Here is a 17,195-nt window from a genome sequence, read left to right on the forward strand (position 1 = left end):
AAATAGAAGGGTGGCTGTCATCAGTGTGTGTGAGAGACTTCCACCGCCTCTCTGGGAGCAGACCCAAGCAGAGGTGTTTTCCATGGGGCTGGGGCAGTGCCTCCAGCCGCCTTCCTCCTCCTCCTGGGTGAGTGTCCTGCCTAGTGGTGGTGGTGGCTTTCCTGGGCTGGGGGGGATATAAAGCACCCCTTCAGTACAGATGGGACATTTGCAGGTGGATGGCTCAGCCAGCACTGCTCTGACTCGATGGTCATGGGAAGAGCTATGGTGGTATGGTCTGCTTTCGGCAGTGTGCTTTCACTGCAAAGCAATAGCTTGGACCCTCCCAGGGTTTTGGTGAGGGCACATGAGCACCCCTGTTGTGTGGCTGTGGGGAGTGTGGAGGGAGCTACTTCATCTCCCCTTCCTGTGGGAGGGGGTTTCTGAGGGTTCCTTAGGCTGTGCTGCCACCAGCTCTCTTCCCTGAGCTGGTCTCTGTGGCTGGTTTTTGACTTAGTGCCCACATCCAGTGGGCATTTTTCTTGGTGTGCCTCTTGGGCATCGAAACAGAGAAAGTGTCACCATTGGGAGTTCTGCAGGAGGGGAGGGTGCATGGGTGGCCATCACCTCCCCAAAGCCTCTTCAGGCAGAAACAGAGGGGAGCCCTTGGGTTCTCCTGGTGCCCTCTGCCTTCAGAGGAGCTCTTGCTGGCCCCATCTCCTGCATCCTCCCTGGTTTCTGTTCATGGAGCACCTCTGTAGCACCCAGCCTGCCGGTTCCCTATGCTACCCACATCGCTTGGCTTCTGCATTGCATCTCCTTCCCTTGCAGTAGTCAGCTTTGGCAACTGCTCCCTTATCCCCCCTCCTGTGCAAGACCTGAGTGCTTGGCCTTCTGAATTGTAACACTCCATAAGCTTCTTCCAGTGATCTCTGCGTGGTTGCTGGCTAAGAGATGCTCTCCTGCCACAAACAGGCTTGCTAACCTTCCGGCCGTGGTGCTCTGATCTGTCATTTGACTTCCAGTGTGGTAGAGACAGGAAAATTTAGAGGTCTGTTGTAACAGGACTTGTTCTTGCAGTCGCAAGGGGTGTGATGTCCCTTGGACTTCGTGCTTCAAAGAATGAGATTGCACAGCAATTCTTTTCAGTTGTGGTCTCATGCACGTCCAGACCCACTACTGTTTCGGGTGTGCAGCCCTTGGGCAGCACATACCCTTGCAATGTGCTGACTGTTTGCAAGCAGACTTGAGCGCTGGCCAGCAGCTGGTGACTGTTAAGAAGGGGCCCTTCTACTGCATTAGGGTTCCCAGGTCACTCTGTGGTGCAAGGTGAGCGGCTACCAGGGCCCGTCGGAGCAGAACTTCCAGTGGTCCATCTACCTGCCCTCGGCCCCTGAGCGGGAAGTGCAGATCGTCAGCACCATCGACCCGTCCTTCCCCTATGCCATCTACACCCAGCGCATGCGCAGCCGCGGGATCTATGTGGAGCGGGTGCAGGGGGATGCCGTTCTGCTGCACATCACCGACCTGCAGGACCGGGATGCCGGCGAGTATGAGTGCCACACACCCAACACTGACGAGAGGTACTTCGGGAGTTACAGCGCCAAGGTAAACCTCCCAGGTGGGTCCTGAAAGAGAGCCCTGCTTGCTGCTGGGCAGGGGCACAGTCAGGTTTCCATTGCCTCCAAGAGCACAAGAAGTGCTTGTCTCTGACAGAGGGGCAGCTGGGAAAAGGGGTGGTTAATGGGATCAGTGGACAAAAAATTTATTACTCTTCCCACTGTGGGATTGCTGCGAACTGCTGGGCATACTCCTTGTCATGTCCCCTTGCAGGTTGCTCTCGCCTTTGCCTCCCAGCCAGGGCAAGGGGAAGAGAGAGAAAGCCTCTGCTGTCCCATGGCCCAATTTTTAACTTCAGCTCCTGACTCAGCCACAGCATTTCTCAGATAAGCACTGAAGAAGACAAGAGCTTTCAGGCTCAGTGCATTAGTTGTTGATGTACTCTTGGGTCAGGATGTAGGACTTGACCCAAGCATCATACTCACATTTGGAGGAAAGTGGCAGGGAAGGGGGAAGGTAATAGGATGGAGAGGCAAAGGTAAAGGCTCTCCTGTGAGCCCACAGAGTTACATGGTGGTATGGTCACAATAAGAACAATCAGCCATTGGAATAATGTCCCCATGGAAGTGGTGGACTCCACAGTGTTGAAAGTTTCTAATATTCAGCTGGACAGGGTGCTGGAACATCTCGTCTAGGTCATGCTTTGCTGAGAGGTTGGTCCATATGATCCTTGAGGTTTTGTCCTGGGTTCAGCAGTAGCAGTCATTTTTTCTCCTTCTTAGTAGCTGGTGCAGTGCTGTGTTTTTTACTTTCTGCCTGGGAACAGCGCTGATAACACCGATGTTTTTAGTTACTGCTCAAATGTTTAGTCTGACCAAGGACTTCCTGACCCTCATGCTCTGCCAGGGAGGAGGGGAAGCCGGGAGGAAGCTGAGACAGCACACCTGACCCAAACTGACCAAAGAGGTATTCCATACCACAGCACGTCATACCCACTATATAAACTGGGGGCAGTTACCCGGAAGAGCTAGGTCACTGCCAGGGTCGGGCTGGGTATTTGTTGGTGGGTGGTGAGCGATTGTATTCTCTCCCCTTGTTATTTCCCTTATCATTATTATTATTGGTGGTAGCAGCAGTGGTTTGTGTTATACCTTAGTTACTGGACTGTTTATCTCAATCTGTGGGAGTTACATTCTTTTCGATTCTCCTCCCCATCCCTCCGGGAGTGGGGAAAGGAAAGGCGGGGGAGAGTGAGAGAGCAGCTGCATGATTTACGGCTGAGCTTAAACCATGACAGGTTTCTTCCAACCTGGTATTCTTTGATGCTATGGTAGTAATTCTCCTTGGTATTCATCCCTGTGTTCTCTTTATGCTGGTGGTGTACCAGTCTGCACTTGGGATTGTGAGGGGCTGGATGTTAATCTCTTTGGGGTTGCCCAATTAATACTGATCGTTGTTTGAGTAAAGAGGGTACTGCAAAGAGCTTCATTGTGCTTTCTTGCCTGCTGAGATTTTAAGCACTTCGCACACCTTTGCATCAGCTGATGGAAGCCTTGTCAATCAACTACAAAAGATATTTCTTCTATGTTGTCAGATTCATTAAGGCCTGACCACAGTTTTGTAGTGTCTGGCACATTGCATGTTGAGGCCCAGAGACAATTTCCCCTCTGACCATCAGCTCTGTTTCTTCCCCATGCTCAGTGATCGCAGACACCCTCTGTGCTTCCGTGGCACTGCAGGTCCTCACCTGCAGTGAAGGGGATGCAGTGGAGCTCACCTGAGAGGTGGCCAAGCTCACTGCCCAGCACGCACATCTCTCTGTTGGTTGGTACCATCTTCATGGAGCAGGAGAGCACTGCTCTGAGGAGGTCCTCACCCTCTCCAAGGACTTTGTCTTGAAACCAGGGCCCTCTTACATGCAGAGGTTTCTGGTGGGAAACGTGTGGCCGAATAATATTGGGAGCATCACATGCAAGCTCTCCATCAAAGGAGCGGAGCTGTCTGACCAGGGGCAGCTGTACTGTGAGAAAGCTGAGTGGATTGAGGATCCTGATGGGATGTGGAAGGATATCTGGGAGGACACTGCTGGTGATCATGAGCCAGGGTAAGGTCCTTCTAAGCTTACATGTTCGTTCCAATTTCTTTGTGCATTTAAGGCTCTATAGCAGCAGCCTTGTCTGTTCATGCTGTCACTGGTCTGCTAGTTTTCAGAGAAACTGGTGTTGCTGTCTATTAGACCATCCATGTATCCCTTCCTAGTAGTTCACGTATGGTAGTAATGGAACTGTGGGTCAGACTGTGTTTTGAAGAAGGTGCACCTAACTCCTGGCTTATCCTTTAGGAAAATGTAGTATGAAGTATTTAGAAGAAGGAGACTTAGACTTGCTATCATGTGTAAGATGGATTAAAATAGGAAAGCTTGAAACCAGCCTCTTGAAAGTGCTGCCTGCCCTCCCAGACACCACTCTCTGCCAGGCAGCTCCTGTTCCCCCTGCCCAGCAGCTTCCCATGGTTCTGGGCAACCTCGTCTAGTTGAAGATGTCCCTGCTCATTGCAGGGGGTTGGACTGGATGAGTTTTGAAGGCCCCTTCCAAACCAAACTATTCTATGACTCTATGGCTCCTGGCAACTCCAGGCTCTGTGCTGCATCTCCTGGGGCCAATAAGAAAATCCCTCTCTCCCCACTGCCCTGGGATGGTTACAGTGCGTTTGCTGTGTGTTTGCTGCCACTCATCTGAACACATGCCCTTTGCTGGCTGCAGTTGTTTCCCTGCTCTTCCCTCATCTCTGTGTCTGTAGCTGTGCCTAGATGAAAGGAAAACCTCCCTTTCTCACAAGCAAGTTTTCCCTTAAAGCAGCCAAGACAAGTCTGCATCTAGTTGGCACTCTTTAACATATGCAGTAAAATGGGAGCAAGTCTTTCATTGAAAACCTGCCTGGGGATGTGGTGTACCCTGTTCCCATGCCCCAGGGAAGATGAAGGAGGCTGTAGAGCTGGGGCAAGAAGGGAAACCCATGTCTCATGGTAGTGTGGTGAGGCAGAGCAGGAAGTCAAAGAAAGATAAGGACCAAGCATCCTGTCTGTGACACAGGAAGGCAAGGTACTGGGGGAGGGAAGCAAAGTGCAGTCTCACACTGTCAAGAGTCTGGTTCCTAAAACCTGGCACAGCTTTATTCCTCTTATTACACACAGTTTGCAGCAATGACTTTACATGTCTGCTGCTGCCTGGAGAGCAATAGCAATCAGTGTGCTTTCCTGCATCCCCTTGTTCAAGAGGGTTTATCATGAACAGTGTGGCTTTGGGTACCAGTGCCACAGGATTGTTTAGGAGTAGAGAAACCTTGTCAGAGTTTACTATTTTCCCTGTGGTAGCTGTTAAGGGTATAAGGCAGGCGATAGTGGAAAGACGACAACAAGGTGGTTGTATTAGAGCTGCTGGTATTGCTGGGGGGTAAATAGCAACGGACGTATGAGCCTTCCATCCTGTCAGCATGGTCCCATAGGAGAGGCCAGGCTACAGGGCTGAGCACCCCACCACAGCCAGTGACCACTCTGACCATGGCTAACCACTCCATTGGTTTCTATAAACTTTCCAACAAATATTTGGGAATGTGAAACATATCTGCAGTGGCTGGGATTCCTGTTTTCAAACTGTTTATGAAACAGTGTTTAAATTCACAGGGTACTCTGCTTTCAATAAATTACTCAAGCCCTTCCAGTGGCACTCTGGGAGCTGCTCTGTTTTAACTCCAAGATACAGCACATAGCCTTGCCCTTGTTAGACATGGGGGCCACTACAGTGACCCAAGGAGATGGAGTGTTGTGGACCAGACTGCCTGCCCATGGAGTTGGGGCTCAGCCCTACCCCTGCTTTTTGGCTGTGCCACTGCTGTGTGGGGTCATGGCACAAGGTTTTGGGGCACCCTGTGGTTCTCTGCCTGCAGCCACTCCTCAGCTAAACCAGTGCTGGGAACCAGAGGGCATTAGTGGCAGAGGCTTTGAGGCCCTGTGAGGAAGGTGAGATGTATCATAGGATCCAGAGACTGGGTCTTTACTTCAGGTGGAGCTGACTGCCCAAGAGGGTCTGCCAAGGAGAAGGTGGCTTTGTGCTCCCCTTGGTGCTACTCTTTTTGCTCAACATGTGCTGCTTGTTAGTATGGGGGACAGGGCAGGGATTAGGAGATGATCTCCACCTCTTCTTGCTTTCCTCCAACTTCCATGTGCTGTTACAAATCTTGATATTTCTACTTCCTGTGGAGCTACCCCAAAACCTCTCTATCTTGGGGAGCATCTGTTGCCCACATCCTGCAGCAGCCAGTGAGGGCTGAAGCATGTGGGACCAGCAGAATCAGATTCAGACAAGCAACTTGAGTGCCAGGTCTCCACTCACCTTTTCCACAGACCGCAGAATTAAAAACACCACTGAGTGGTAAAGCCCCTCTGTTCCCCTTTCTGGCTTAAGGGATATTTGTCACATGAAACAGAAGAGCTCCAGGAAGTGAGAAAGAGCAGCCCCTCCAAAAAAAAACGATGCCTCTGGGGTAGGATGCCTGAGCTGATCCAGGGGTGGCTGTGGCCCAAGGCCATCTTGGTGGGTTCTCTGCTGTAAAGAAGGGAGCTTAGCTCTACTGGGCTGTGGTGCCTCCTCCACCTGCGATTGCTGGTTAGTGCCTGGCAGCTGTCTCTCCATGGGCAAAGTTTTCCATCCTGATGACCTTTCTTATGAAAACTGTTTCAGTAGAGAATTCCCTCGCGTTTCCCTCTGTGGAGCCATCAGTGCTGCCAGGCAGGAGAAAAGCGTGAGCAGGGCTGCCTAGCGCGCTCTTTGCTTTTGACTGCCCACTGGTAGAAACATCTCCATGGACATTGCTGTTGCTGAAAGCTCCCTTTCTGGAGGTGATGCCTTGTAGCTAAATTGCTTGGTGGGAGCTGAGGAGAGCAACAGCAGGCACTTTCAAGTGCTTTGACTCCTCAGCAGCATGGAAGTGGCCAGGGCTGACCCCCTGGGGTATTGGTTTTGGAGGCAGAATATGAGGAGAGAGAGAAGCTGGGGCAGCTCCAAGCATTCAAGCAAAGCAATATGGTTTATGTCCTCACTATCTAGGAGGTGGGGCTGACAGACAATGAGCCATACTGCTGCTCTGTTTCGGAAGTGAAAACTCCTGGAGACTTCCACAGCATCCACACCGTTCTGTCATCAAGCATCCAAGTGAAAGTGAGGCAGAGAGGTTGGTAAATCCTAGTGGCTGCTCTTCTGAGTAAAGCCTGCAATGATCCCTGACTAGGGAACACTTCAAGTCTGGCCTTATCTTGGTAGGGGCAACACACATGCTGTTTACAGCAAGAGCGCAAATGTGCCATAGGTTTTGGTAGATAATAGTATAAAAAGCACTTGTTTCTGGCAGACAGATGCTGCAGCTTTCAACGAAGTGTAAATCTATAGCTTAGACTCTTTGCAGTGTTTTGGGGCAAATAGGTACAGAGTTTTGAGGAGGTTTGGTCTCCTTGTGTCTTTGGAAAATTATGATCAATGCCTGTTGCTGTTTTGAGGATCATGGGATGGACCCAGCAGAGCAGATACTTCTAGATGAGGGGAATCGTTGCCATTTCTATCAGGGTGATTTCATGGTTTTGGAGGGATTACTTGTAAGAAATCACTCAGAGATGTGCAGGAGACTCTTGGTTTTCTTGTCATAGCTATATGATGACAATTCTGATGTATCAGGATATGCCTGTTGAGACTATTTCATAAACATTTATTTATGTATCCATGTCCCAAGAAAGGCATTCCTTTCTGTTTCTAACATGGAGATTTATGTAGTCTCTCCATTTAATGCTGCAGTATCTCTGCCTTTCTCTGAGGAGCACAACAGCTTCCCCTCCAAGTTGGTAACTGTTGTTTGCAGAGAGCCTCTTGCGCCTGTCCGTGTCCACCAGCATGCTGCAGGTCATGGCAGGAGATGCCCTGACCATGCTTTGTGAGGTGCAAGGAACCACCAACCCTGTGTTGGTGTAGTGGGGGTGTCCGCCACCACAGCACCCAGGTCCTTGGTTGCTGGTGACCACCATGGAGCAAGATGGCACTCTGAGCCTGGGCAACGCCTACCAGGACAGCAGGATTTGGGGTAGCCTCCGGCTGGAGAAAGTGAGCTCTGGTGCTTTCACCCTGGTGATCCCCAACATGTTGGATGAGGATGATAGCAGGCAGTATGGCTGTTAAGTGACAGAGTGGTCCCGAGGCCAGAGCTGGATAAAGGAGAGGGAGACAGCAGTGACAGCTCCATGGGCGAGTTAGGCCACTCCTATTTCAGGGCTTTCAAGCTGGATGCGCTGGAGGCAAGGCTGGAGAAGCAGGTGGACAGAAGTCTGCTGTGCTCTCAGCTCCACTGCTGCTGTTGCAGGATGACCTGGGGCTGATCAGTTGGCCCTGGAATGCTTCAATTACCCCCATTTCTAGCAGGGTGCTTAAGTCCTCCATGTGACATGTTTTCAGAGAGACAACTGGGACAGAACAGCTAAAATGCAGAGACCTCAAAGGCAGTAGTGGCTTGCTCAGGAGTTCCTTCTGACTTGTCTCTTAGTTTAAAATACAAAATATCTGTTCTAGCAGCATAATTACTTCTAGTAGTTAAGCTCAACAAATGCACTTGCTGTGTCATATGGTGGCCTTTGTCAGAGAGACACCCCTCGTACAGGCATTGCATTGCTTCTCCTGCCCTCCTGATTGTGCACAGAGCTGCTAACCTCCCTGCATGCTACCTCCCTGGCATGCAATGCCCATAACATTTCTTTGGATTGCTGGAATGTGTGCCTTTATGGAGGGGCAGCTTTTGGCTTTGATTTAGGGTGTTTTTTCTTTCTTATTGCTGGGCTGCACGTCCAAGTGCACTTGTTGGTCCAAACAGGGCAGCAGCACCAGCAGAGGATCCCTGGCTCCCTCTTGCAGGGTGGGACTGGGGAGCCTGGAAGAGAGGGTACTCAGGGTTATCTGAGTTGTGGGAGAGCAGGAGGTGAGGTAGGAGAGAGGCAGGGTCGGCGTGGGGCTGGAAGAGCACAGGGCAACCCATGGGACAGTGGCACTGGCAGAGGAGTGCTTGCTGCCATGGGGCTGAGGTGGCTGAGGCAGTGGGGATGTCCTGCATAGGAAGGGAGGTGGCATGGGGCAGGATTTCTGTCCTGGTGCCAAAGGCTCTCTTCCTGAGTAGGCCTTGGTCTGCATGCCATGCTGTCCCTGTCAGATATGGGCAGAGTTTTGAACTCATCTGCCTAGTGAGCACAAACTATACCCTTAAGGAGGTGCCAGTGTCTGTGAGGTGGTTCTTCCAGCCCAGCCTGTCTGGTGGCCGCTACCAGGAGCTGGACCACAGCACCATGGGCTGTGGGACTGTGCAGCCACACTTCCAGGGAAAAGCTCTGTTGACGAAGGCTGACATCTTCAGGCTGCCCATCCACAGCACTGTGCATGCCAACAACGGGTTGTACCTGTGTGAAGTGGAGGTCTGGAGGAAGAGCACCCTGCTGTTGGGGCCACCAGCAGCCCCCACCAGGTACAGTCCTGTGGGGATAAAGGTGGTGCTGCCAGGTAAGCAGTGCCTTGGGTGCTTCTTCAGCAGAGGTCTCCTCTTCTGCAATTTTAAATCTATCAAACATGATCGGGGCAACCAGGACCAGTGATGGCTGGGGTGTCCCTAGCAGGGTCACCTCCCAGGGCTGCACAAGACGGTGCTGCCTGTCCTGTTTCTCCTTCAGCACTCACAGCTCCTGACAACACTCGTTGCGGCGAATTTGGTGTCGGGGAGTGACAATGCCTATTTATTTGCAGATTATGCCAAGTATAAGAGGCCCTCCAGCCCACCCTCCCTGCGCCTGCTCCCTGCTGCATGGTGTCAGCTCGCTCTGCTCATGGATGGGGCTGCTGGAGGAACTGGAGGACGTGTCCCGGCCAAAGCCTCTAAGCCTGTGGAGGCGGATGTGAGAATATGTGTGGGTTTTATTCCCCTCTTGTCTGTTCTGCCAGCAAAGGAGAGTTCTTGCTCTTTTTTTCATGTGTTAAGTGCTTCTTCCTCTAATCCTTGGATTTTCAGAATTGCAACCCAGTGAACTGAAATTGTGTTTTCTGTGGAGTTTTGGTTTGTTTTTTTGTTTGTTTGTTTTTTGTTGGGTTTTTTTTCAACTCATGGATTTGCTGTATCATAAGCTGGTAACGTTTCCTTCCCTTTTCAGGTTTGTTTCCATGGTGCTCTTCCTCCTGCTCCACTGCTGCTCTTTCCTCGCCCCTGCAGAGCTGGATGCTGGGACACTCTGTGTTACATCTGAGCTACAGCCACCCAGGGCCAGGGGGTCTGTGGGGTGTACTGAGGCTGGGGGTGACAACAGAGAGTGGCTGTGAGTGCATGTTAGTTGTTAAATGGCACTAAAGATAGCCAGATGTAATTGTAGAACATCTGCACAGAGGAGACAGTAGCAGCAGACATACTACATTTGGCTCCAAAGGTATTGCAGCTGCAATGCTGTTAAAGACGTTGGTAACTGGGAGGGCACAATGCACAGTGGGAGGTGGCTGCTGGCTCTAGTGCTGTTTCAGGCAGCGTGAGCGAGCAAAGGAAACTTAGGAAGGGAGAGAAATAATTCTGGGAAGGAGGCCGGCTCTAGGAGCAATGGGATGAGGCGCATTCCTGTCCACAGTCTCTTCCCCCAGCTCCAGCAGTGAGAGACTCTCAGTTAATTAAACTGAAAGGGAAAGCATGTCTTTCTGTCCCAAAGGAACATGGAGGCAGCTGCTTTGCCCTTTTTGGTAATTGATCTTTAGTGGTAGCGAGAGGAGAGATGGAAGTGAAACAAAGCTAGCTTCATGGCAAGTACTCTGCTTCCTCTTCAGGTGATCTCTGAGAACATAACAGCAATTTTCCTCATCAAAGTCAAGTGCTTACCACAGCAGTTCCTGTGGCTTCTCTCTGAGTTTTGAAGCTTTTGCTTCTCAACTATTTTCTGCCCCTGTGGGTGTCAGGACGGGCCATACTCAAACCATAGTGTCAGCCCTCCCTTTTGTGTCCCTGAATAAAGCTCCTGGTCATCAGCAGGTTGCTGTGTTATATTCCTCTGTACTGAGCAGCTCAAGTTAAGAGCCAAATCTCTTGTTTTTCCCAGTGTGATCAGCTCACCTGTCACAGAAACACCGTGGCTGAGGTTGGCAGGGACAGCTGGAGGTCATCTGCTCCAAGGCCCCTGTTCAAGCAAGGCCACCTAGATCAGGCTGCCCAGGACCATGCCCGGTGTCCCTGTCTGGTGGTTTGTGCTTCCTTAGAGCTGGCTGTGGGCTGGGTATGCTTTTAAGTGCTGAAGTCAGAAGTTGCCAACTTGCATCTGGTTCATAAGTGCACTCAAGCCTCCTTGATCACGATGTGTGTTGATCTGATTGAATTTGCATAGCTTGCTAATTATGGTGATTGCTTTCCCATCTTTTCTGCTTTTTGCCCTTACGTGTTTCTTCAGAGCAGCACATGTGCACTGTGAAATGCAGGGCAGCACTTTGCTGATCCCTTGGGAGTGGCAATCTCCTAGACCTCCCAGTGGATGTTGCTGTTGAGGTGAAATAGTAAGCAGGTAGTGGGGCTTGTGCAAGTCCCATTGTGGAGGAAACTGTCAACCTTTTGGTTAAAAAGTGTCTATGCAGTGTGGAGAAAAGAGGGAGGAAGAGCAATAGGGGGCAAAGAGAAATGAGCAGCATAAGTGGACGTGAGCAGGGAGGTTTTGTTAGCAGACTTGAGATGGAGGGGTGTCAGGAGTCATCAGTTGGGATATTTTGCATTGACTAGTCTCAAGAGAGAGACTGATGGTCTCTGAAGTTGATTGCATGAGTTTTGAGAAGAAATGCTTGAAGAAAGGGGACATGAGTGGACTTTATTCTATGGTGTCTCCCTTCCCCACCAGTCCCTGTAGGAGAAGCCACAGCTCCCTCCTGGTCCATGGTGCCTCTCCATAACCTGCTGCCATCACATCCCCTGGGGAAGTGCTGTAGAGAAGAGCACCCTGCTGAGCCTGTGGCTGAAGGCAGGGGCTGAGACGCTCTGCAGGGACATCTCAGTGTGTGTACTTGAACTGGCACCCAGGGAGTGAGCTTAAGAGAGCTTGCCTGCCCCTGTCCTTCACGGCACAGGGCATCCTGCTGCTCAGCTGGTATGAAAGGAAAAAGTAAGAATGGAAACTCAGCCTATGTTCACTTAAAATCCTAATGGTGTCTCCATGCCAAGTCATTTCTGTTTACCACGGGTACTGTGTGTGCTTCTTCCCCTGACTGCTGGCCTCATCTGACAGAGGTGGTATCTCAGCTGAGGGGAAGCACAGGTAGTTGGAGGCCCTTTGAAGAGACTGGTTCACAGCCTTTCTGTTGCTGGAGAAGTAGGAAAGGTGTCAGCAAGAGGTGGTGTGCAGCTGGAAGGGCGTCTCAAACCAGGAGCAGCTGTGTACCCTGCCAGGGGGGCAGAGCTGCGGGCAGCACCACAGGTCTCCTCTCCTGATGTGTTCACTGCTAAATTGAATAATTGCTGGGTGTAATCACAACGGATGTTCAGGACTGTGTTGTGTGGGTTTGGGTTAGTAACCACAGCAAAGACCCGAGATGGCGACTTAGTGAAACCCACCCAGGCTCTGTAGTCTCTCTGAACTAAGACACTTATTCACAGCCTCCAAAGGGACGTGCTGGTTTTGTCACTTACGTGTGAGCCTGCTAATAGAAGTAGTGGTAGATGGACATGTTTGCTTCAGACAGAGGCTTCGTGTCTAAGCTCCAACATGGTCACTGCCTCCATCCCCGTGTTCAAGCCCCTTGGTCCCCCAGGCTCCTCTGCTGCTTCCCTGTCCAGCAGCACCCAAGTGATTCCTTGCCACAGTTCAAATAAGGGTGTGTGGATTTGCTCTTTCACTCCTCCCACACACCCAGTTACAGCGTCCCTTACTGGGTCTTTGTCCTCTTAGCACTCTCTTTCTCCCTTCTCTTTCAGTAGGCCTCTCAGGCCAGCCTTCCTCTCCAGCATCTTTGTATGGGCAGCTGTAGCCAGCATGATGATTTTGTTTCTCCATTTTAGAAAGCAAGCTTTGGGTGGTTACAGAAGATCACTCTGCGGAAATTGCTGGTGGTGCTGACACAGCCATTGAGTGAAAACTCCCAGAGGAAGCATCAGGAAGGACCACACTGGAGTTCAAGCTCCCAGGTGAGCAGCAGAGGGTTACCCTTGTATAAGTGCTGCTGGAGAAGGCTGGAAAAGTTTATTATGGGGCCTCCCCAAAGCTGGCAGGGCTTAGGGAGAAGCAGTGGCTCCTGCGCTGGATCTGAAACCTGGGGATGGAGGAGGCATCAGTGCCTCTTGAAGGTAAATAGAGAATTAGGAGGATTTACTACATCCTCCCAAACCAGACAAGCCATTTTTGCCACTGACAGGTGCTGTCTAATGCTTCATAACAGAGTGAATCATGGGATTTTCTTTTTCCTCCAGCATGTGGTGTGCTTTGTTGGTTGTCAGTGCTCTGAATAGAGAAGAAGCCCTTTTCTGGTACTCCTGAGCATCTTGAAGCAAGACATTCAGTTTTCCTTACCCTGCAGCACGTTGCTGTGGGGAACAAGGCTGAAGACTCAGCTGCTCCCTTCTTCAGCACTGCACTGCTGGGGTGCACACTGGGTGTCCCTGCCTCAGTTCTTCCCTCTCTCAGCCTCACTGGGTTGCAATCCTAAATAAAGTGGATCAGAGAATTCCAGCTTCCTAAATAGCATTTTGTCTAAAGGATGCCCTATCACATATTTGGAGTAGGTGGGAATTACTACAGCAGAGGGTTATGAATAGGGGCAGAGATGATGTTGGGGGAGGGGGGAACACCCCATGGAGCAAAGGGTCTGTGGGTGTTCTGCAGAGGCTCTTGCCATACCAATTCCCCACACTTTGCACTAGAAGATTTCCATCAGCCTGCAGGCACAGACAGACACATTTATATGGCAACTCAACATAACTTTCTGCTCACATCCTACTCCAGGGGAGGAGGTGCAGCTGGAGAAAACCAGCCGCATCATCTCAGCGAAGGAGGGAGGGAGAAGAGGTGACGCTGCGCTGCCTGTTGCAGGGTGCCCGCCTGCTCGCCACCCGCCTCTCGGCCACCTGGTTTAGGGGCAATAAGAGCAGCCGCATCAGGACCCTGCTCACCCTCCATTGCAATGGCTCTGTTCAGTACCCCAAGGAGAGCCTGGCAGGGACACTGTACCTCTGCCACCCTGCTGCCAGTGACTTCAACTTGACACTGCACAGCGTGGAGGGGGGTGATGCTGGGCTGTACCACTGCTGGGTACAGGAGTGGCAGCAACAGGGTGAGGGGAAGGACTGTGTTCTGCAAATCTTGGTGTGCTCAAAGTACATGCAGCTCATGACCACCATCCCTATGGGTAATGCTGCCTGGGTGCAAGGGGCTCCGCATTCCACATTGGTTCCCCTTTAGCCATGCTGGGGGAATGGCAGCTCTCTGCTGGTGATGCTGGCTGCAATGGCAAAGGTGCCGTGGGGCCAGGAGGGCTTGCTAAGGGATTGCAGAAGGGGTCAGTGCTGGGGATATCACCAGAGTTGTGTTAGGAGCCAGGAAGGGGAGCCCTTTGAGGGACATGTGCTATGGGCCTGGTGGGTGAGGCGGTGAGTCCCAGTGCTGATGATCTGCCAGGGCTGAAACCCAGGTGCTTGGCATTGTAGATGTTGGAGGTTGTGGTTATATGGGATATCGAGGGCTCTGACTGTGAGGTATGTGTTCCAGAGGGTACCATTCAGTGCACTTGTGTCTGCAGTGCTCTGTGGCTTGTGTGCTCTCTGTGAGACCATGGGCACAAACCACATGCCATTAGGACCAAAACTCTTAACTGTTTTGAGGACAATATTATTTCTTGCTGGCAAGTCCGTCTCCAGTGAGGTCTCTAAAAACAGCCTTTTTCCTCTTAGGGTGAGTTGGGTGCATGACCAGTGCAAAGATAGAGCTGGGTGCCTATGTATGCGTATAGTTTCTGCAAGAGTTACCTATACTGACCAACGTGGAAGAGCTTGGGGACCCTGTAGGCCCCTTCCCTTGTGCCTGCTACTGACACAGGCAGGCAGGGAGCCTATTCACATGTGTCTGCAACTACAGCAGGGCTAATCTGGATTTAATTGCACAGGGAGGGACTGACAGTGCTTCATCCCCCTCCTGTTTTGTTGCTGCTGTTGTCCATCATGGCTCCCTCTAGCACTCAGATTTTTCTCCTTCGTCAGCTCCCTCTGTCTTTTGTGACCCATTACTGGTGGAGTAACCATTGCTAAAATTGCTTCGTAACTGCTGAAAAATTCTCCTCCAATTTTTGTGTAAGTGTTTTTGACAAGTGGTTTTCATGGTTTTCCCAGAATCCAGGAGAAGCTGTGGCTGCCCCGTCCCTGGCATCAAGGCCAGGTTGGACAGGGCTTGGAGCAACCTGGTCTAGTGGAAGGTGTCCCTGCCTGTGGCAAGCGATTGGAACTGGATGAGCTTTAAAGACCCTTCTAACCTGAACCAGTCTGTGAGTATGTGAAGATCAGGTGGGTGTTTGTTCTTTCTCTCTCTTTTTCTCTTGTGTGCCTATGTGTTTCTTCAGTGATATCTCAAAATGCCCCTCTGGATCACAAATTCAAATGTTTGAGCAATTGCCAAGGGGCAATGACATAACCATGTGCCAGTATACCTATAACCAGGAGTAATTTCAGCTAAACAAACCAGGGCTTTATCTGACTTTCCAAAATAAGAAATTGAAGCAAATTGCATGGTTTCTCTCCTCCCTTCTCATCAGGTAGCCTATATGAGTTCTTAAAAATTGATAGGTGTTGAAGATTGAGGGTAAGTGGTAAAAGAATAACCTATAGAAAAACAGAGAGAGAAACTCAAACTGTCTTGGGGCCTCACTCCTTTTTCCTTTTTTCCTCCAGAGTCAGCCATTTTGTCTAGAACCTGCTTTTCCTTACCAGTGTTGAACTTCATTCTGTACTTACCACTGGTGCTGATCCTTCTCCTGGCCCTTGCTGTGTTGTGTTGGTACTTCAAGTTCAGAAGAAGCAAGAAGGGTAACATTACAGGAGACCAGCTGATGGAGCTGCAAGGGGCTGGAGGGGTTGATAAAACAAGGGTCTGCAGTGGCAGATATAATTGAAGGAGTGGAGCTGGACAGCTGAGGGGGACTGAGTACTTGCAGAGGGGATTGTTATCATTATGTAGTAGCTTTTGCAATGAGATTTTATATTTTCTTTCAGTGGAATGAAGCAGCTTTGGATTACTGAGCATATAGGGTTTTCATAACAAGTATTCCTCTCTCCTAGGTTAGGTACCCACCCTTTTCAGACTCTGTTCATTGTGCGGTATTTGAGGTCCTTGCAGTATGTGTCTCCCACTGTGGATGGAAGTGGTGTTATTCCTTGACAAGTATAAGGGGAAAAACAGTTCTTTTTGCACTGTGACACAAACGTATCTAATTGCTACTTATTTTAGGTGACTTGACAAAAACTCTGTGGCTAGAAACTAGCGGCAGAACTAGAAATGGAATATTGGTGTCCCAGTTTAAGGCATTACGCTTGCCTTTGCCCACCTTTTGCTGAGGACACTTTTTTTTGCTCATCGTTTTGCTCAGACACTGCTGTCCCCTCTTTCTGAGAGTGCCTGTGCCCAAAGAGCATCTTCTCTGAAAAGAAATGGTCTTCTTCACAAAACCTGTAAGAGGAACCTGAGGACTGAGCAAGGCTGGATGGGCCTGAAGAAAGTCCATAGCAGGAGTACCACAACCACCCACAAAAAATGAATCTTGTAGACCCAATACAGGACTCGTGTGAATTCTTGGATCCCAGAAGGAAGAATTGGACACAAAGACATCTTGAAGATGAGTGTAAAAAGACTTCCCAGCTCCTTCATTTGGTAGGTCTGCTGTAGGAGAAGTCCAGCCTCTCATGCCTGGACTATCTGTGGGTCAGGAAGCTGGGACCTGGTATTAGGTGCCTCCTTGCTGTACCATGTAATAAAAAAGTCATGTGTTTGTGGGGTAGCTCCTCTGTGCTCCAGCATCCGGCTCAGGCTCACCTTTTCAAGGTTGAGGCATTCTGCCTCCGGAAGGCTGGCTGATGCATTCGAGGAAAAAAGATTTCAATCCAGTCCCTGTAAGTCAAGGGATAGTCAACCCCTAGTTGTGCAAAGTGGGAAGTTCAGGTTAGATACAAGGAAGAAGTTCTTTACTGTGAGGGTGGTGAGGCACTGGAACAGGTTGACCGAAGAATTGGTGAATGCTCCAGCCCTGGCAGTGTTCAAAACCACGTTGGACAAAACCTTGGGTGACATGGTTTAGCGTGAGGTGTCACTGCCCATGGAGATGATCTGCCATGGAACTGGATGATCTTAAGGCCCTTTCCAACCCAAACCATTCTGTGATTCTACCCACACCATTCTGTGTGGTCACAGCAAGCTGTAAAGTCAGGCATCAGGGCGACACTCGATGCACTGTCCTCAAACGAAAGTCGCCATACGGAAATCATGGCAGATGTTTATGTACCTGCTTCCTCTGACCAGGGGGAAGGTTGTTAAGAGATACCACTCCTTTCTAGATGATTTGCTCATATTCTTCACTTTCCTTACACTTAGAAAA

The 17,195-nt window shown here is 50.4% G+C and overlaps 1 protein-coding gene across 1 annotated transcript; it reads left to right on the forward strand.

The window, feature by feature from the left end:
- Window positions 1–1,138: 1,138 nt before the first annotated feature.
- Window positions 1,139–16,757, forward strand: LOC133207448 (immunoglobulin superfamily member 2-like). The gene is given in 9 exon segments (XM_061344369.1): window positions 1,139–1,277; window positions 1,280–1,600; window positions 3,241–3,643; window positions 8,779–9,197; window positions 9,363–9,511; window positions 12,625–12,750; window positions 13,483–13,608; window positions 13,610–13,981; window positions 15,432–16,757. Coding segments are annotated over 9 exon segments (2,343 nt in total). The 3' UTR covers window positions 15,720–16,757.
- The last annotated feature ends 438 nt before the right edge of the window (window positions 16,758–17,195 follow it).

The sequence above is a fragment of the Neopsephotus bourkii genome, unplaced genomic scaffold, assembly GCF_033783945.1.
Source record: "Neopsephotus bourkii isolate Nb327-2 ecotype Australia unplaced genomic scaffold, CSIRO-AGI_Nbou_v1 NB_214, whole genome shotgun sequence".
In the NCBI taxonomy this organism is placed as follows: Eukaryota; Metazoa; Chordata; class Aves; order Psittaciformes; family Psittacidae; genus Neopsephotus; species Neopsephotus bourkii.